Genomic DNA, 21,871 nt, shown 5'->3' with positions numbered 1-21,871 from the left:
ACCAATACGGATTGTTTTTATTCTTGGTATTGTTGTGTATGTCTTATAACATAGCACCGCTCAACCATTGTCCTGATCTGTGAGCCTATAATGTTCAGAGAAAAGTTACAGTGGACACGTGCGGAGATCAAATTATTTGGTTCAGTGACTGAATTACTAGATCTGCTAAAATGCCAGTAGGAGATAGTAACAAGCAATCTGCACCGACTCCAGCAGCCTATGCTTATAGTGACCCATTATTGTCATTAACCCTTACCCCAATATGGTGTCCTGAACGCTCTTCTCCAGAACTTACACTGATACCAGTCATTACGTTATTTTTTTCCTCTAAGTAACAATATTCATTGAAGTGGGAGCGTCCAAGTATCATTGTGCCCAAATCTGGCCCAGGCCAACAGGGAATATTGTGCTTACGTGCCATATGTATTATTAAACTCTCCTAAATACTACCGACGTACGAGGATCTCTTGTTGCATTAGGTTGTTTCAGGATTATATCGATAGCTTTTATAACAGATTCATAAAAGAGAAAACATACAGTTCAAGGTAACACGGTAGGGTACAATTTGTAAAAAATAAAAAAGCAGTAATGTAAGAACTGAATGATATTACAGTGGGAGCAAGATGTGGGGACATTCGGGGGCTTAAACAATTGAAATAGTATGCTATCATGGAGCCACAAATAGAAGTACCACAGACAAAGATATTATAATGACAAGGAAGTGGGTCATTCAAAGCAAAGTGTAGAAAATACTTGCAGGCTCCTTTCTCTGTGTCATTTCTGCCTTCCATAACACATGAGACATGGAAAATGAATCCATACAATGATGAGCTCCAGTTACACCTTCCCTACACACTAGCTGTCTTATCTGCCTTGACTATTTGTAAGTGCTATGTGCAGAATCTACAGTGTATTTGAGGAGATTTGGCCGCAGCCTGTATCCCTGCCTCCTGCTTGTAAGATCCAGGAAAAAACTGTCACAGGCAGGAGGCAGAGTAGACGAACTGAAACTGCATCACAAGTCACTTTATCTCTGTAGGGTACAGCAGTGCTATATCACAGATTGATCATTGGCTGTCAATGAAGAGGTTGCCTCATCTTTTTTCAGGAGTGCTGCACTCCCCAGATTCCGCTTCCTACTTGCTAAGAAAACGGATGTCAGGGGTGTGGGGTGGGTAGGAAATTTCCCGACTGACCATTTTAGTTTAGACGTGTGATATGGTTAAGCCACTGGCTTGAACTGTGTTCCCTCGGATGCATTGGGCCCTCTCAGACCGTGTGCTCTCCAATATACTGTAGGTTGTATAGAAAAGATCTTGAAAACACTGCATTCCCTGCATAATATAGGCAATAGGTCATAAACAATATACGGTAATAAAAAATTTAACATGGCAGACAACCCAGAAATGGCATATGAACTAAAACAGATATACATAAGGCATTCACAACCGCCTAAAGGGGAGCTAAAGCATTGCCGGGTTTTGGAGGTAAAATAAAAGGGCCATGCATATGCATCAAGCTAATAGTGTCTTGTTTGCTTGAAAACTATCTAATATTTGTTAAATTTAATTCTCTCAACGTATTACAATAAAGCAAGATGAAATTATCAACTAAATTTCTATATGCAAGGGCCTGCATGAAAAAAGCAAAAAAGATGTGCCCAGGATGTTGCCCAAAATTATGGTAACTCATCTAAAGATCACAAACAAAATCTAATAAAGAGGATGACAATGAAGGATTTTCCTAACAATAAAGTAATCTTCCGCTCTCAGGTGCAGCACATATAAATCCTCCGTATACACATTTGTTACTGGGATTTGCTACGGTTTGCCTCCATTTAATTACTAGAACTGGCACACTGACAAAATTGGATTGTAACCTGGCAAATCGCACAGATTAGCTCTGGCATTTTCCTTCTTACACAAAAAAATCAATCATAACCTGTGAGCAGATTTTCCCCTAAAATCCCACCCTGCACAACTCTTGCCAAAACGTAGCATAGCAGAGCGATGAAGGTATTCCCGCGGAGTACTAAGTGACTTTAATGGCGCAGGATGGCCCCTGTGCAGTGCCCTAAACATATAGGCCCCGCAGTCTGTATACAATCACGGGCTCCCAGGACTATCCAGAGATAATCCCACAATTCTCAGGGACAGCAGCGATTTACATGTTCCGCAACATGCAAATCCACACAACTCAATTGCTTTGTAATGTAAAACCAGCAGCACGGGAGAGGAGGGGATTAGGTGGGTTTAAAGCAAACCTCTTCTAGATTTCTTCATAAATCAGGAGTCAGACGGCAGCTGCAAGAAATCTTATTGTTAGTGGCGGTTTTCCTCTATAATATAAATCAGAATTTTAGGCAAACAGGACTGAGACAAGTAGTTTTATATCGGTCTGTGACCTGAACGTGCACAATCGATTATTGTATTATAGGTGCTTAATGGCTCTGAAAGCTTTCTTAACAGTGTTTTATAGTCTAAAAAGAGGAAATCCAGTAAAAAAATTTTTTTTTTGCCATGTCATAAATACGGTATATGTGCAGAGATCACACAGACAATCTAATGCAACATCCTAAACTGCCAAAGATTTCCGGTAAGCCTCTATTCACATCTGCGCTCTTCCATGTATCGGTTCCATCATAAAAGCAGAATGGCGAAAATTATGGCAGCGCTGTATCCATCTCACAGCATGCACCAATGTCCACTGGCAGATGCCACTGATTACAATGGATCCCGTAAGGATTCCTTCACATTTTCTGCCTTTTTATTAGAGAAAACAACTTGGCGTACTCCACTACTTTGTCCAGTGTATGCACCTGTGGAGTATCCAATGCCGAGGTGAACAGAGCCTAAGAAAACTTTTGTTTGCTCTCAGCCAATTTTTGATTTTCAGGATGACAGACTATTAATTTGACCCCTCAAATACCCATGACGTGTCAGTGGATCCATTTGATTGAATTTCTCCTAAAGGGTATGTTCACACGGAATGTTTTCAGGAGTTTTTGGATGAGATACTCTCCAATCAAAATTCGTGGATTCTGATCTTCTCATGAGTTTTGGAGAGTTTCCACTGAACAAAAAATCCTAAAAAAAAACCTCAGTGTGAACAGAGCTTTAAATAATAATTGCCCCAAACTCGCTTTGAATATTCCATTTACATTTCTATTCCGAGTCTTCTGGTCTCTTCATTGAAGGGGATCCTGGTGGAATCCGGGGTCTAGACTAGGCACTGTCCAATCAGAAGGCTGCAAAATCACTTTAAGGCTATGAACAAAACCGCTGCAAAGTAAGAAAATAATTATAATCTTTGCTGTGCACATGTTCAGTCCTTTGTCACTTCTTTTAGCAGATCAGGGCTTGGGAACTGTGAAGTGGTTAAAAGCAGAAGAATGTTCCCTCTTAGGTCTCACAAACATGACAGTATTTTTGGTCCAAGTGTGAGCCGACAAAACATCAGATTGGACTCGGACCAATGTTAATCGATGAGGCCAAGCACATGGCTGATATTTATACCTGGTCAGTCTGAGGAAATAAATAGCAGCATACCCGAGTTGGATCAGGATACCGGCCTGCACTCAACCATGTAATTCTGACAAAATTGAGAAGATGGAGAATTTTTTATTTCTAAATCCGAGAAAATTGGATCATACTGTGATCAAACTCTGATCAGCGTATGATTAGCATAATTGGCCCTATTCTCTCAGACAAGAGAAAATACTGTGGCTAACACTAGAAAGCCACCGACTAGCTGCCGACACTAGGAAGCCACCGACTAGCTGCCGACACTAGGAAGCCACCGACTAGCTGCCGACACTAGGAAGCCACCGACTAGCTGCCGACACTAGGAAGCCACCGACTAGCTGCCGACACTAGGAAGCCACCGACTAGCTGCCGACACTAGGAAGCCACCGACTAGCTGCCGACACTAGGAAGCCACCGACTAGCTGCCGACACTAGGAAGCCACCGACTAGCTGCCGACACTAGGAAGCCACCGACTAGCTGCCGACACTAGGAAGCCACCGACTAGCTGCCGACACTAGGAAGCCACCGACTAGCTGCCGACACTAGGAAGCCACCGACTAGCTGCCGACACTAGGAAGCCACCGACTAGCTGCCGACACTAGGAAGCCACCGACTAGCTGCCGACACTAGGAAGCCACCGACTAGCTGCCGACACTAGGAAGCCACCGACTAGCTGCCGACACTAGGAAGCCACCGACTAGCTGCCGACACTAGGAAGCCACCGACTAGCTGCCGACACTAGGAAGCCACCGACTAGCTGCCGACACTAGGAAGCCACCGACTAGCTGCCGACACTAGGAAGCCACCGACTAGCTGCCGACACTAGGAAGCCACCGACTAGCTGCCGACACTAGGAAGCCACCGACTAGCTGCCAACACTAGAAAGCCACTGACTTGCTGCCAACACTAGGAAGCCAGTGACTAGCTGCCAACACTAGGAGGCCACTGACTAGCTGCCAACACTAGGAGGCCACTGACTAGCTGCCAACACTAGAAAGCCACTGACTAGCTGCCAACACTATGAAGCCACTGAGTAGCTGCCAACACTATGAAGCCACTGACTAGCTGCCAACACCAGGAAGCCACTGACTAGCTGCCAACACGAGGAAGCCACTGACTAGCTGCCAACACTAGGAAGCCACTGACTAGCTGCCAACACTAGGAAGCCACTGACTAGCTGCCAACACTAGGAAGCCACTGACTAGCTACCAACACTAGGAAGCCACTGACTAGCTGCCAACACCAGGAAGCCACTGACTAGCTGCCAACACTAGGAAGCCACTGACTAGCTGCCAACTGCCAGAGAATCCTCTTCAGGAAGAAGACCGCAGTCTTTTTCTTGAAGTAGCTCCACTTAGGAAAACCATGGTAGGATAGGCATCAGCGTCTTAAAAATCCTCCAAAAGCTCACCAGAACATGCTCAGGTCCTCGTATAGACACAAGCATCCTTGCATCGTTTTTGTTGATGGCGGTGTGTTTCCCAACTTGTTTCTTCTGACGTCTTCTTTGCTGTCATCATTTTCATTTGTTCCATATAGTGGATGCTTACTGAAGCAGCTAAAAGAAGTTATATAAGATAGAATGTGCACAGCAAGTCCGTTCCACATTGCAGTGCATATTTTTATTCTTTTTGATGCTTTTTAGCATTTTTTTTTTAAAGGGAGGCTTCTAGGAGGAATCTGCCTGAAAAAGATGTGTGCATGTATATAAAAAAGAGCATTTCCTGAAGTAGTTTTCACTAGAAAACTCAATTTTGAGCACCTCTCAAAAACAGTGTGTGCACATACTCCAGGGCTTAATTCACATGGCCATGTCAAATTTTGCTTCAGTAGCAATGAACAGCACATGGATAGCTTCAGTCTGCATTCAGTCATTTCTCGCTTCCATAAATGTGAATGGCTGAATCAGAAGTTCCTAAACAGAGTTTTCTCAGATAAGGCACAAATGTCAAAGAAATAAAACAATGTGTAATTAGCCCTATTGATTTCATTTGGTCACATTAATGGGAGGTGCGTAGTTGGGATGAGATAAAAAAAAAACCTGCCATGTGAAGAAGAGGCAAGACTCCAACATTTATAGCTCAGATGTGCCATCATTTATTGATCTTGGGGGCTTCAGAAGTGCATAAAGGGGACAAGAACAACTGCAGCAAAGCTCAGCAGGACGATGGGCAGCACTATGTACAGTAGCTATGGTTTGTGCCAACATACGTGTTCAAAAATCATACTACAGAGACCCCCAAAATCTAAGCACAGGGTCCATAGATTAAATAGGAATGTATCTGGTTTTCCCTCTCTACAACCATGTAGCCATCATTTTCTTTGGTGGGAACATTTTCTTGCTCATTTCAGTATGCGTTCATTAATGATTTTCACTTGATACATCAAATGACAAGCTTTCATGTTTTGTATGAACATTACTAATTTTGGGCATTTTTGTACAGTGACCACTACTTTACATAACAAAATGACCCCACGTGTAGAATTACATCCAAAGGCAAAAACAGAAACTTGAAAGCTAAAGCTTCCAGCAGAAAGCTGACAAGCAGCATTCCCATGTGTCCCCCCAGGAGGACATCGTCAGCCACCAGAAGCAATGTGACTGATGGAGTCTGCAAGTGTTCTCACAGGAGAAGCGCCATCGGAACACAGAGATGCAGTCACACGTTCCCTCTGGAGCCCACCAGACTTTACACACGTGTTCCAGTAATGTCAGCAAGATTAAATGACAAACCGGTTAAAGACAGAGGACGGCTTCTCCTTCAAATAGAAAAGAAATACACCCGCAGAAGGAAAGACAACTATACTGACACCATCCTCCACATGTCAGCAGCTTTTATGGACCATGCACAGTCATGTAATTGTCGGCTGCGACAAGGGTAAAAAAAATAAAATATCACCTTTTTAGAACATTCGATTAACCATTAACCGGTCGATAATAATCCACATACTGCGGATTCTGTGCCTCATATGCGATCACCTAACCATTAGGCTAACAGACCATTTACCGTGCTTGGGACCGTCTCCTCTAGGCCTCATGTACGCCTCTATTACGGCATACTACAATACCTAGAGAAGTAGATGCGCCAATTATTGCTTCTCTATGCCATATTAGATGCTTTAGGTACAGAGCAAAAAATCGTTATCATGGAAGATTAAAGGGGTGGTCAGAAACTAACCGGAATTTAATCCTAAATGTTTAATGTAATAATCTACGGTAATCTTTTTCTAATATACTTTTATTAAAAATCCCCTACCGTTCCCACTCTACTCTAACTGCTGTATTATATTGTTGTTGTTTTTTTATCAACTTCCTGTTTGATATTTCGTTTGAGTATCCCATCATGCACTGGAGATTCTCAAACAAGAAGTTATATGGGGCAGAGGCCACAGACACTGCCGCAGCCTATGTCTCCACCTTGACATGAAGCGTCATCTGTGACCTCAGGGGCTGGGCTAGTCCCTCCTCTAGTGAGCGCGCGTCGGCTGTCAATTCCAGCATATGCAGCGCAGGATCTTGTTATTGTGCAATATTCTTTTTAATTCCCAGTGACAGTGCGCACTGTCGCAGTCAGAAGTGATGAGTCGTCCAGAGAGCGCACGGTCAGTGCGAATTGTAAGGAGATAACCTGGCAAGCAGGAAAAGCAGAGACAAGATCCACCACCCCAAAAGTAACATCGGTATTTAAGGCAGGGCTGGCATCTGTTCTCGCCGCTTGTTGGATTCTTTCTCTAAAATGCACACTGACAGCACACACTTTTTCCGGCTCATCACTTCTCATCAGAGTCGTTGAGGGAGTGCACAGTAACCGTTCATTAAAAATATTGCACAGTGACAAGATCCTACTGAGCATACGTCGGAATTGACAAACAACGCATGCTAAATAGAGCCGAAACTAGCCCCAAAAAAGGGGTGTCACTAATGATACTTTATTTCAGAGTGGGGACATAGGCTGCCACAACTCTGTTGTCCGAATACCTGAGACTCCTTCCCTTTCCCTAACGCTAGGGGCGCCCAAGCTATTCCTGCGCCCCGGATTACTTCTGATGGTGAAGAAGCCAGGGCCATGGACCTTGTAGACCTCCTGATTCAGACCTATAGCTGTCCCCCACAAAGGGAAGTGGAGAGTAATAGTGTATGTATATACCCAAACCAGACTAACAAGGGAGGACGTACAAGGATAACTGAAAAACAGACAACAAAGAGGAACACCAGGGAGAAAAGGCAGGTAAACAAAATAGGAAATGATGAGGAATCGCATACAACAGAAACACCAAGCAACAATCATAGATCAACACTCCAAACGCCTCTACCAACAATCGACACCTCCACTCCACACAAGGCAATACAAAACTTACACTGGCAGTCCAGAATGCCAGAAGCAAGAATATTTAGGAGAGAGGAGTGGCCAATACTCAACAGCTGAGATCATCCAAGCAGGAAAGCTACAGAGACTCCAAGCTGAACAGTTTAACTCCTGCACTGCTAACAGAAACCTGCACCGTTTAATATGAAGGGAAGTGCTTCTAATCAGTGCAGCAGTATGTGAAGTCAGACGCGGTCTTCTGGCCCCCCTTTGTTGCAGTAAACCCGTGACATAGGCTTTATTTTAGGATGGTGACAGTGACTGCAGCCGCTGCCCTTGATGACGTCTCCTTTGAGTATCCCAGCATGCACTTGGGGATTCCCAAACAAAATTTCATTAAACAGGAAGATGGTAAAAAAAATAAAATAAATAAAGCAGTTAGATTAAAAAAGGAAAAGGAAAGGAATTTTTAATTAAAGCATATTACAAAAGCAATTAGATTATTACATTAAATGAACAAGACATTTAGGATTAAATCAGTGTTTGTTTCTGATCACCCTTATAACTTCATTCATAAGGTGCCCAGTGGAGGACAGCAGTAGTTCAGTCACACCGTTTGTGTATGGTCATGCAGGACTCGGTGGCCTTGAGTTATCCTTTGCGATATACTGAACGCACTCTTGTCTTGTGGCATTCGTTGCCTTATATTTTTGTGTCAAATTCCTTGAAATGGTGCACGGGGTTCATGAATTTGGCATATAATTTAAAAAAATGCTTTTTATTTTTGTTTTTAAAGCCTTTTATAAGATGCACCTTTTCCCTACAAGTCTGGAGGAGCAAGTTCTCAAGGAAGAAGAAGAATTAAAAAAAAAAAAAAAAAAAATTAAAAAAGTGGAGTAAATCTTGAAGAGAACAGGGCGCAGATAATAAAGCCACGAAAAAGAAAGGACTCCAAAAACTGGAGAAACGACACTGATTAATCGGGTCAGTACGAACAGTATCCCTGAGCACTTATGGACATATTTAGGAGTTAGCCTTAGGCTAGGTTCACATTGCGTTAATGGGTTAACGCTAACGGACTGCGTTACACGGCGAAATTGCCGCAATTAACGCCATGCAACGGGTCCGTTAGCGCACCCATTGACAGCAATGTGATTTTTCTCTGTAGCGCATCGCTAGCGCATGCCATTTAGCACATCTGTAGCGCATCGCTAGCGATGTGCCGTTATTTTGTCTTCCAGCGTCCGAGGTCCGTTCCTCACTAGCCTAGGCTAGGTTCACATTGCGTTAGGGCAATCCGTTTAGCGCATAGCGCTAGCGGATTGCGCTAACACAATGTCTTTATAGGGGTTGCGTTTGTAGTTCCCGCTAGCGCAGATCCCCGATCTGCGCTAGCGAGGAACAGACCTCGGACGCACCTCGGACGCTGCAAGCAGCGTCCGAGGTCCGTCACAGAATAATGGCACATCGCTAGCGCGTGCCGAAAATGGCATGCGCTACAGAGAAAAATCACATTGCTGTCAATGGGTGCGCTAACGGACCCGTTGCACGGCGTTAATTGCGACAATTTCGCCATGCAACGCAGTGCGTTAGCGTTAACCCATTAACGCAGTGCGAACCTAGCCTTAGCATTTATTTCGGGGGATGAAACTTTGGACTCGATTTTATGTGGTAGAGTGGCCAAAAAAAGGGTGAGAAAAATGTAAAATACCTTTAGAAAGTAGGTCCATTTCGTTGGGGTTAGTGGATATGATTTTCATCGGCATGCAGAGAGCATAAATTACACTCTTCATGTCATCCAGCACTTTTCTCATATTAAGTACATTTTATACAAATTATTGAAACATGAAGAACTCGCTTCCATTATAAAAACTTTCATGATGAGTTTCCACGCTAAATACATTGATCATTTAACCACAGGACCGGGAATGAGTGTATGATTTCTGTGGATCTAACTGTTAAAACCCCACTGTTCCTGTGAACTGGGGTCCCAAAGTCCCCTGTGACAAGCGAGTAGTGATCACGCATGCACACTACTGTTCCATTTACACTGTGGTAATACATTTGACACCTATCCTGTGAATCAATTATCCAGGGGAAAACCCGTTAAAGCGGTGGTCTTACATTATGATGTTATGGCATATCACTAGGATATACAATGACAATACGATTGGTGGTCAACTAGAAAAGAGAAGAAATTCTGTATTCAAAGGGAATAGGTCAGCAGGCTTTCCAATGTAATTTGAGAGCAGCAAGATGTAGGACAGAGACCCTGATTCCAGTGATGTGTCACTTACTGGACTGTTGGTTATTATTTCAATAAAAATCAATGTTTTATCAACAGTAGATTTTCACTACAGGACTAGTTGTCTCGTGCCATGTAGTCCTCCTGCACTGTATAACCCCGCTTTCCGACAATGTACACAGAGAGCTGCCAGTAGTGGTGTATAGATCTCAGCATTCACAGATCTAGCTGTTCTGCAACAGATAATAGTGATTTTGTCAAAACTGCAGCAAGTGTAAGTGACACATCACTGGAATCAGGGTCTCAGCCCCTACATCATGTCACTCTCAGATAACATAGCAAACATCTGGTGACAGACTCCCTTTAAGAAGTGGACTGACTTACTTTTTGAAAATTAGAGCTATGAGTATTGTCTGAGGTTTACGATCTGATCCCAATAATGTCATTCTTTCTTTTCATAATGGAGCCAATGAAGATGTGATTGATCCGTTTTCTAATGTTGAGGGATCCCATTAACTTATAATCGGGTCCATCATAAAGAACAGAATGCCACCAGAGATGAAACCAGCGCCAGTGTGAACAGAGACAGATATCGCTTCCTATCTCAGGCTGCTGCTATACGTTTTCCCTTACTGTTTTTTCCTTGATTAAGTCACTGGTTTCCTTTTGAAGCGACTTTTGTGCTTGACAATGCTAAAAACAAATGATTCCCGTGTGTAGCACTTGTGAAAGTACAGTGTTACGTGAGAGGGTGCTCAGGGCACAGCGCTGTCACAATGCGCAGGGCGCCCGCCCAGGAGAACAGGGGGCTTCCTCGCTGTAGTATATAATGAGAAGTGTGGATTTCTGTGTACCAATCTATTCTGCATTGTCTGATGGCAGCCACTTTGATTTCTAACTCTTGCAGTCTATTATTCCAATGCAGCTGCTTCCCCGCAAAAGAGATGTTACAGTTTCTTTTGTAAATCATAAATCATGCAGCCATTGATCTGACTGCTTCCGACAGTGGCTGTATGATAAACTTGTAACAAAAATATTTCCCAGCGCAAAAAAAATATTTATTCAATGTGAAATATTGGCAGCGCTTATTTCTGTGCAGTTACATATGCCACAGGGGATATAGTACGATGGCGGACCTGGGGGCTCGGTACCATCCGTCATTAGGAAATGCTAGCGGATCACTTCTCTTCCATCTTACATATGTGTTGGTTCATCCCTTTCCTCCATATACCATTCATTTCCGCATATTTTAGAGGGGAATAAACGGGATCAGAAGCTTTAGGCATACCAGCCGACTTACTATCGCAATCTTGCCTTGCGCAGGCGTGTACTACGGAGGACACAGAATGAACTTCAATCCAATATTGCGGCCAGCATGCAGCCAGCGGGTAAGAAAAGGGTGAATCAAGCACCTGAAAACTCCGCCCCTATGACCGAAAACCGGTCCCGCCATATTCAGTTGACAGGTTCCCTTTAAGATCAGGAACAACTGAAGTAGGATTCCCATTGGAGTTCCTCACCAGAAGAGCAGCACCACCACACGGTCCTTCACATGTTACTGACTTTTCCCTCTCACTTTTCCTCACTTTTAACTAGAGGCCTCCATACAGATGCAATGAGCCATCTGATGTGTACAGAGGTCTCCCGAATATCCCCCCAAACTATAATGTGGTTAATTTGGTTTCATTCACTATCATTTCACCGGCCGATAAAGAGGCGCATGCTGCACTATTCTGCCTGGGATTTTTGGCTGGATCTGCAATGTAGCCATCAACACAGCCATATTCCATCTCATAGCTATTCCTTTCCATTTCCTCACTTACTAGAATGCATTGCTTCTGCTATTAACCAACGGCACACGCTTGCCCCGAATTGAAAGCCCACCTTTATATTATGGTTGTATTCAGTTTGACAGACAGGAGGCCAGGAGCAGAGAGCCAACACCCCCACTTCCTGCCATCTGTCTCCATGTCTCTGCTCCTTGTGACGGATTACAGATGATAAAAGGCAATGGACCACCAGTTAAACAGAAGTGGGACACCTAGTGACCAGCACAAAGGAGTGATTATTTTAAATTTTTTAAGGCAGGTCAACAACATCATGAAATTAATTACCGTAGGTTAAAACCAACAGAAAATACTTACTCTTCATGACGCAAGTCATTGATTGTTCGGTCTAATGAGATCATATCACTGGCGACCATGTTAAATCCAAATTCCTTAATGCTGGCCTGGACTGATTCTTTGTAGTCTGAACCCAAGATGTATGGCTTTCCTTCTTCACCCGGTCCACCTACCACACCCTGGGGCTCTGGTTCTTTCGGTTCGAAATTTCCTAGAACTCCTTGGCGAAGCACTGGGTCTGAATACAAATGCGTCTGGGGCTTAAAAGTTAGAAACTGGCGCTGCATCACATTTTGCTGGTTATTAACCTTCCCGTCCAGGCGGTCTTGATCATTTTGGACTTTGTTCTTCCTGCGTATCGACTCAAGGTCTACTTCTACGCCCTCAACGCGAGGCCATGGCACGACAGGCTGGAATTCATTTTTGGGAGCTAGGTTATTTTCTAATTTTCCAGGCTGAGGGAGATTTGCATTATCTTCCTGCAAATGAAAATAATTAAATAAGAATCAAGATCAGGTATAAAAAAAAAGAAATCATCAACAAAATAATTATGCACATGGCAAGAAGTTTCAGCTTTCAAAAATATACGAAAACATATAAAGTACATGCAGGTATGTTTACGGTGTGTGACTATATAAGGAGTTACGTCATGTGGATTTTAAGAGGCTTTCCAGGAATTAAAAGTCATAAATTGAAGGAGGCACTTTAAAGATACTAAGAAATTGCATAATTAGGTGCACACGAATATGTGGTTTTCAGAGCAGCGCTCTTTACTATTGGGAGCCATTTGGTAACATGCATTGTTAACAGGAATTTCCTACACTACCAGGAACCAAGGAGCCATCATCAAAATACAAATACCTCTGAGGTCACAGGTCATTGCATAGCCAATCAGCACATTAGAACAGCCTGGGGGGGGTTCGATTCAAATTGTTTTTACCAAAAATCTAGCATAACTATCTGAACAAAATAGAGTGCTACCGAGCCTTAGTATTGAATTCACAAAAGTGTGTAGTGCTGGTGCTACAAAATCAGAGTTGTGCAGTTCGTAAGCCACACTACTGACTCCTCAATGTCCCTGACTCCGAAGCCACAGTACGGCCTCACTACTGAGCATGTACATAAAGTGCAGCACAGATTCATCTCAGCTCAGACACCACAGCACGGCCTCACTACTGAGTATGTACATGTACGCCCCCTGAGGAAGGTTTCTTAACCGAAACGCGCAACGGGGTCAGCGGTGGACGGCGTGGTGACGGGTGTTATATTCTGGTATGTTTCTACTATAGCTTTTACACTATACTGTTATATGCCAATTATGGCTCTATATCAGGCTATGCCGTGATACTCCCTCTTGATTTATCATTGCTTATTTATATACTTTATGGATACCGTCCACGGCTTTCATTGGGCACTTGTTGTGCCGCATGCTTGCATGTTTCCCCATGCTTTCCTTGTACCCGTTTGTCTATTTTTATGATAATAAAGCATTGTTTGATATTTTGGATATATAAACTGCTTGTGGTGCTTTTGGTTTTTTCTGAGTATGTACATTACGTTGCAGCACAGATTCATCTCAGCTCCGACGCCACAGCACTGCCTCACTACTGAGCATGTACATAAAGTGCAGCACAGATTCATCTGAGCTCCGACTCCACAGCACTGCCTCACTACTGAGCATGTACATAAAGTGCAGCACACATTCATCTGAGCTCAGACTCCACAGCACTGCCTCACTACTGAGCATGTACATAAAGTGCAGCACACATTCATCTGAGCTCAGACTCCACAGCACTGCCTCACTACTGAGCATGTACATAAAGTGCAGCACAGATTCATCTGAGCTCCGACTCCACAGCACTGCCTCACTACTGAGCATGTACATAAAGTGCAGCACAGATTCATCTGAGCTCAGACTCCACAGCACTGACTCACTACTGAGCATGTACATAAAGTGCAGCACAGATTCATCTGAGCTCCGACTCCACAGCACTGCCTCACTACTGAGCATGTACATAAAGTGCAGTACACATTCATCTGAGCTCAGACTCCACAGCACTGCCTCACTACTGAGCATGTACATAAAGTGCAGCACAGATTCATCTGAGCTCCGACTCCACAGCACTGCCTCACTACTGAGCATGTACATAAAGGGCGGCACAGATTCATCTGAGCTCCGACTCCACAGCACTGCCTCACTACTGAGCATGTACATAAAGGGCGGCACAGATTCATCTGAGCTCCGACTCCACAGCACTGGTCACTACTGAGCATGTACATAAAGGGCGGCACAGATTCATCTGAGCTCCGACTCCACAGCACTGCCTCACTACTGAGCATGTACATAAAGTGCAGCACAGATTCATCTGAGCTCCGACTCCACAGCACTGCCTCACTACTGAGCATGTACATAAAGTGCAGCACACATTCATCTGAGCTCAGACTCCACAGCACTGCCTCACTACTGAGCATGTACATAAAGTGCAGCACACATTCATCTGAGCTCAGACTCCACAGCACTGCCTCACTACTGAGCATGTACATAAAGGGCGGCACAGATTCATCTGAGCTCCGACTCCACAGCACTGCCTCACTACTGAGCATGTACATAAAGGGCGGCACAGATTCATCTGAGCTCCGACTCCACAGCACTGCCTCACTACTGAGCATGTACATAAAGTGCAGCACACATTCATCTGAGCTCAGACTCCACAGCACTGCCTCACTACTGAGCATGTACATAAAGGGCGGCACAGATTCATCTGAGCTCCGACTCCACAGCACTGCCTCACTACTGAGCATGTACATAAAGGGCGGCACAGATTCATCTGAGCTCCGACTCCACAGCACTGCCTCACTACTGAGCATGTACATAAAGGGCGGCACAGATTCATCTGAGCTCCGACTCCACAGCACTGCCTCACTACTGAGCATGTACATAAAGTGCAGCACACATTCATCTGAGCTCAGACTCCACAGCACTGCCTCACTACTGAGCATGTACATAAAGTGCAGCACAGATTCATCTGAGCTCCGACTCCACAGCACTGCCTCACTACTGAGCATGTACATAAAGGGCGGCACAGATTCATCTGAGCTCAGACTCCACAGCACTGCCTCACTACTGAGCATGTACATAAAGTGCAGCACAGATTCATCTCAGCTCAGACTCCACAGCAGGGCCTCACTACTGAGCATGTACATAAAGTGCAGCACACATTCATCTGAGCTGGATGGATATCTCGTCCTGATACGTGCACATTTCCGTACATAGTACCAATATTTGTCATTTTTTGAATAAAGATATATCTTTTCATTAAATATTGCTTGCCTGGATTTTTCATGCCTATCCATTGTTTTGTGGTATCTCGGCTGGTTTCCTCACTCAGAGTGGTTTCTACTTCTTTTACAGATCACCGCGGCTATTCATTATAGATATATAAGGTTATAATTTTAATTTTTTGTAAACTTTTAGTACCGTGCGGTGTTACTCTTGTGTTTATTCACTACTGAGCATTCCAAAGACATACTGATAGGGAATTTACGGTAGATTGTGAGCCCCATTGGGGACAACGATGATAATGTGTGTAAACTGTAAAGCGCTGCGGAATATGTTAGCGCTATATAAAAATAAAGATTATTATTATGTACATAAAGTGCAGCACAGATTTATCTCAGCTCCAACTCCACAGCACGGCCTCACTATTGAGCCTGTACATAAAGTGCAGCACAGATTCATCTGAGCTCCGACTTCACAGCACTGCCTCACTACTGAGCCTGTACAAAAAGTGCAGCACAGATTCATCAACTAAAAGCTGAGATTCTTAGATAAGGAACAGAACAGACATTTATAGGACCTTTCATAACTTTCCCAAATTCTTATGAAAACTTCTACAGCAATACCGACTTCAACTCCGAATCAAGCAAAATCGACACCGATTCAAACTACATGACTCTACAGACCAGTGTAAAATGCAGCGAATTTTTCTGCAAGTAAATAAGGAGCATAAAATCCGCTGCATTATCACTACTTAGGAATATACCCAGCAACGAATGTGTTCTCAGAAAAATACTTGATACGTTTTAATGTTAAACGTAGTGAAACGTTTTAACAAAATGTAGCCGATGTCCTTGTTTCCCACCATTTTCAATGCCACTATCCTGCAGTTTTCTGTACATTGAGCCTCATAACAGGTTATTGTTCACTACTTATTGTGGAATCTCATTATCATCACAGACAGGATTACAATGACAGGTGTAACATAGAATCCACCATTCACAATAGATGATGGACACAGCTTACCTCCCCCTCTCCCTGCCTAATGGCTTCTGAACAGATCAAAAGGAGATGCCAAGAAAACGCTCTGGAGGTACGTGAACATGGTATCATTTAGACACTGACGCAACACAAGAGCTTTCCAAGGCAAAGACATTTCAGAAAATCGCTGGTGTTGATTTTTCTGGACTCCTTATGTGGCGGCCTCGCTGCTGGCATCTACTTTCTACATTTTATATATAAAATGATAGTGGCTGCCATGCCAAAGCTGTCAGAAAAAAAGAACTACCGTAGTTACTTCTTTTAGCAGTTTCATGGCTTTCATAGCAAGTCGTTTTAACATTGCTGTGAATCATATTCATTCGTTGAAGGATTTTTTTAGTGCTTTTTCAGGCGGGTTCCAGGCAGAATCTGGGTGAAAAAGAGGTTGTGTGCGCACACGGTTACTGAAGCTATTGAGCATCTCCACTCTATGGTTTCTTATGGTCCATGTGGCTAATGTAAAGGATATCTCTGAATGTTAACAGCAGTTCAGGGAAGAAGTCTCCCTGTACAGTCAAGTACAAATTAAAAAAAAAAATCTATAAAATCCAAAAATATAAAACTAAATCTTAAAAATAAAAGGAATATTTATCAGTATCTGGTGTTCACATCTTTTCTTAAGGAGTACACCGCTTGCTGTTTTACAGGGACTGGCGAGGTCCTAAAAAGGAAGTGTTCAGTGGCATGGTAGCGCCACTAGCTATAACTGAGCGCTCTCCTGTGCTTTTCGTCTCCAGCATGGGAGAAGAGTCGGTGACCTGAGGCTCGTCAGATCTAACCTGCTTCAGAGTGGAGCTAGCAAACTGTAAAGCATAGAGCCTGGGAGCGGAGCACGTTCTTTGCCTAAGGAAAGAGCTACTCCCGAGACCCCAAGGTGGTCCATAACTTAGGTAACAAACTGTACTCATATTTACAATAGTGATAACTTTTTCTTATGTCCAGTGTAAAACAAACTTGTAAAGGTGTAAAAATCAAATCCCCAGAAGTCCAAGGTTCTTAGAGGCGCCTATAGCAACAACATATAACACATGTAAACCATCCGATGGGGAATGAGGCATGGTTAATGGCCGACACTGATCCCGAACAACAGAATGACGGGTCTCCGCGCAGAATAGTGATGCCAGGCCGGTAATGCTGTAAAACACACCCAACTGTGCAATCATAGGCAATGTTTGAACAGCTCGAGTATAGTTAAGCACATAGCAATTGATCTGAGCGCCGTAAGAGAAGAGGCGGACAAAGTGCAATTATTACCAGATAGTAGCAAGTCTCTGAAGTATACTCTTTGCTCATCGAAAGTCAGTCATTAAAAAGTACTTGATTCTGCAGTGGCCATGATTAATATTTGCCCTGACTGGAATACACATACACATACCTTTAATTTCAATTCAAATAGACTCCTAGTTTCCCATTAAATAGAATACTAAACTTGTAAATGAATGTTGGAATTAAAAGGAACCTGTCATGTCAAAATAGTGGTGTAGTAGTACAGGCACTTGTCCCCAAATACAAAATGAAACTTTTTTCATAGAGAACTTCTGATCAGTAACATCTAACGACCGGCTGGTGCTGTCCACCACTTCTACATTGAAGACATACCATTAGAATTGGTCACAAATACGAAAAACAGCATCCGGAGCTGGAACAAGTACTGCATCTCTAACCCCACAGAAGTGTATGGGAGTTGAGCTGCAGTAGCCATTAATGGCCGCTGAGCAATGAATGGCCATACTGTTCAGGGTTCAGCATGGTGTTTGCAGGATGCTGCCACAGCTGGCAACAGCTTATAGTGGGTATGCTGGGTGTTGGCCAACCACCAATCTAATATGGATGTCAATCTCAATTATAGGTCTTCAATATTATCAGTCCTGGACAACCCTTTAACAAATCGTATTGTCCTACAATAGACAGGCCAGAGGAGATGTTCTTAGCTGTGGCCAGTGGTCTTTCAGACCAATGACAAGACAGTATGGAGGAGGGGGACAGAACTTAGCTCCAGTACAAGCCCCCCTTTAGAGCGCATAGCGTGGGGGCTTCATTGGATTGCGGCACCGGCTCCCCCTGTTTACTACTGGCTAATTCGGTTAGAGTTCTGTTTTGGTCTGTCCCTTAGTTCAATGTTTAGGCTCTATTCCTATCGCCCTTTTTTGATTTGTTATGGCTAAAGGTACTTACCTTTCGTGGATTGGTTCTTTTAGTCCTCATGTGACAGGCAGAAATGAGTCCGATTGGTTAACAGATTTCGGCGCCAAGTAGAAGAGCTTCTAAAGCCCTGCATTCCTGCCCGAAGAAGTTACAGCAGCCGGGATTTTAATTACAGCTGAAATTAATGTTGTCATGGTATTTATTAGATGGTGCTCGCCCAGCTTGCTGGGTGGAGACTGGATGGTTTTATTGTATATGGAGTAATGAATTTATTGGTTTATTATATTTAATATTTGAGTAACCATTAATAAATACCGCAGACTTTTATCTTCACACGATGTGTATTGTGTCATTTTATTTGGTAAGTTGGGAAGATGGTGAGAGGCGGAGGGAGGGTTTGGTGCCTGCTATCCCATGAGGCACTGGGGAGATTTTGTTAACCAAATAGAGCTACTTAACACGTAGGCTGGTTTTACAGGAACTAGTGAAAAAACAACAAAAATACACTGTTCCAGTATATCAGGCAACCATAAGAGACAAGGGATTTATGGTTTGGGAGACCACTTTAAATCATGTACCATCCTTGGAAAATGCAGCGTGCTATAAAGATGGCCATACACTTGAAAACGTTATCAGCAGGCAGCATTTTAACTGGACATTGAAATCTAACACGCTTAAACCTCTTTCCCCGTTATCTGCAATCTGGGGTCTGTCAGAAAGCCCTTAGGCGGATTAATCGAGTTCATATTAACCAGTGGTCAAGCGAAACCTGCATCTGGGCATTTCACCACCACACGGTCTTGTATGGATCTTCTGATTTCCATTTTGTATTTCGGATTGCTTTGCTAGCATTATACAGACTGACTATGTTCTGTGCCAGGTGACTTGTGTATACTGTTTCGCATATGATAGCGGGCTCACTACTTAGCATATAGAGCAGAACCCTGGTCATTTGCACATTTTACCCCACTAATCTGCATAGGCAACTACTTTAGTGGTGATGTATGCACATAGTATATGACAAGCATAGTTAGGCGTGGTTTGCAGTGTAATTTCATCTTCTGTACATGCGTTATTTATCCTACACAAACCTCTAGTGATTCCTTTGTGTAATAAAATCACTAAATGAAATTTGGATTATTAATATTCTTAATAAAGATGAACTCTAATTTGTATGGATTTTTGCCTTCTGAATTGTTTTTTGGTCTAGTATCACCTTAAAAAGCAACAGTGTAGGGTAGCCACACGATAGACATACCCTCTGGGTCAAAAGCAGAATCAGCTGTGGAGGATATCCACTATTAAAACATAGCTTTTAATTAAACAAGTTTAAAATATTGCACTCCCAAAATTAGACATAAACAAAAACAAATATAAGTGCTCAAGTGAACCAGTGCTCAAGATTAAAATTTGGATTGGTCTCACCAAAGATGACGGACATACGATGGTATACTTCCAGCTGTGGGAATAGGGTCCGGGGTTGTGGAATAGAGGCAGGGCTCATGGCTCACTATCTACCCTGTGTAACTACTGTCCTCACAAGGACAGGCCCCAAATGGACCCCACTATGGATAACCGCCATCTTAGACTGCGGACACAGACAGTCATTTCTACTTTGGGGCACCTAGCCACTGCGGGACCCATGATATGTACGGACTTCTATTTGGACTATTGGCACGTACCTCTACTGAACTCCCCTGATGATTCTCCGCGACTGGAGTTGAAACGCTTAGGGAGGAAAAGGATCTTTAGTTGGGAGAAGAAAGAACCCTGTCTTCATTTACACTTTGGTGTGGCGGTTATCCATAGTAGGGTCCATTTGGGGCCTGTCCTTGTGAGGACAGGAGTTACACAGGGGTACACAGGGTAGATAGTGCATTCTGAGCCCTGCCTCTATTCCACAACCCTGGACCCTATTCCCACAGCTGGAAGTATACCATCGTATGTCCGTCATCTTTGGTGAGACGAATCCAAATTTTAATCTTGAGCACTGGTTCACTTGAGCACTTATTTTTGTTTGTGTCTAATTTTGGGTGTGCAATATTTTAAACTTGTTTAATTAAAAGCTATGTTTTAATAGTGGATATCCTCCACAGTTGATTCTACTATCTAGTATCACCTTAATCACAGGTCCATAAATTGACCAAAAACAAAACCAAAAAAGGCCTCTTGATTAAGGCAATACTAGGTAATACTAAATATCACTTTAATCAAGTGGCCTTTTTTTTTTTGTTTGTGGTCAATTTATGGACTTGCGCATACGCCAATGCTTCTAGGGTAGACTATATGTATAATATGGGAAGTATCAGAGTTTTGCCCACAGTTGTCAGATCCAAGAACATTTAAATTATTTATTTCAGTAAATTACTATATTATCCATTTAAAGGAATGGACCAGTGCTGAAGATCAATAAGCAACCATAATACCTAAGGGATGGTGCTTCAGACAGCACAGACTTACATATTATTTCAAAGATTGTTTTCTTGAAAATTGGTCCACACATTTTGGAAATATACTGTATCTATTGTTATGATCTGGTGGTTTAGGAGCAACATGGGACGAGCTCTGAAGGAGGTGGTACCTGTACTGACCGCAGTCCCTAAGCTCAACACCACACTAGAAGTAGCCGTGGGATGCTCCTGTCACTCCCTAGGCACCTCGTCACAGCCTGAGAATAAACTACCCCTAAAGATAGAAACAGGAAAACTATCTTGCCTCAGAGAAAATCCCCAAAGAATAGATAGCCCCCCACAAATAATGACTGTGAGTGGAGAGGGAAAAGGCATACACATAATGAAACCAGGATGTAGCACAGGAGGCCAGTCTAGCTAGATAGATAGGACAGGATAGAATACTGTGCGGTCAGTATTAAAAACTACAAAAATCCACACAGAGTTTACAAAAATCTCCACACCTGACTAAAGGTGTGTAGGGTAAATCTGCTTCCCAGAGCTTCCAGCTTAACAGAATTAATCCATACTGACAAGCTGGACAAAACATAGAATGCACAGAACGAATAAGTCCACAACAAGTGGACAGAAAAGATCAAAGCAAGGACTTATCTTTGCTGAACTGGTCAGGATATCAGGGAAATCCAAGAGAGATGTGAATCCAACCAGGAACCATTGACAAGAGGCACTGGCTGAAGGGAAGAGCCAGGCATAAATAGCCGAGCAGAAAGACAATCAGTGGAAGCAGCTGCAGACTG

At 43.2% G+C, this 21,871-nt stretch overlaps 1 protein-coding gene across 2 annotated transcripts in view; it reads right to left on the bottom strand.

The window, feature by feature from the left end:
* Positions 1-21,871, bottom strand: part of GALNT7 (polypeptide N-acetylgalactosaminyltransferase 7) — a 237,639-nt gene that overhangs the window by 133,123 nt on the left and 82,645 nt on the right. For both annotated transcript variants that reach the window (XM_069744237.1, XM_069744236.1), the window contains exon 2: positions 12,222-12,679. In XM_069744237.1, the coding sequence (XP_069600338.1) occupies positions 12,222-12,679 (458 nt within the window). The remainder of the gene's footprint in view (positions 1-12,221; positions 12,680-21,871) is intronic.

Source organism: Ranitomeya imitator, chromosome 1 (genome assembly GCF_032444005.1).
Source record: "Ranitomeya imitator isolate aRanImi1 chromosome 1, aRanImi1.pri, whole genome shotgun sequence".
NCBI lineage: Eukaryota > Metazoa > Chordata > Amphibia > Anura > Dendrobatidae > Ranitomeya > Ranitomeya imitator.
This window is presented reverse-complemented; position numbering and strand designations above follow the sequence as displayed.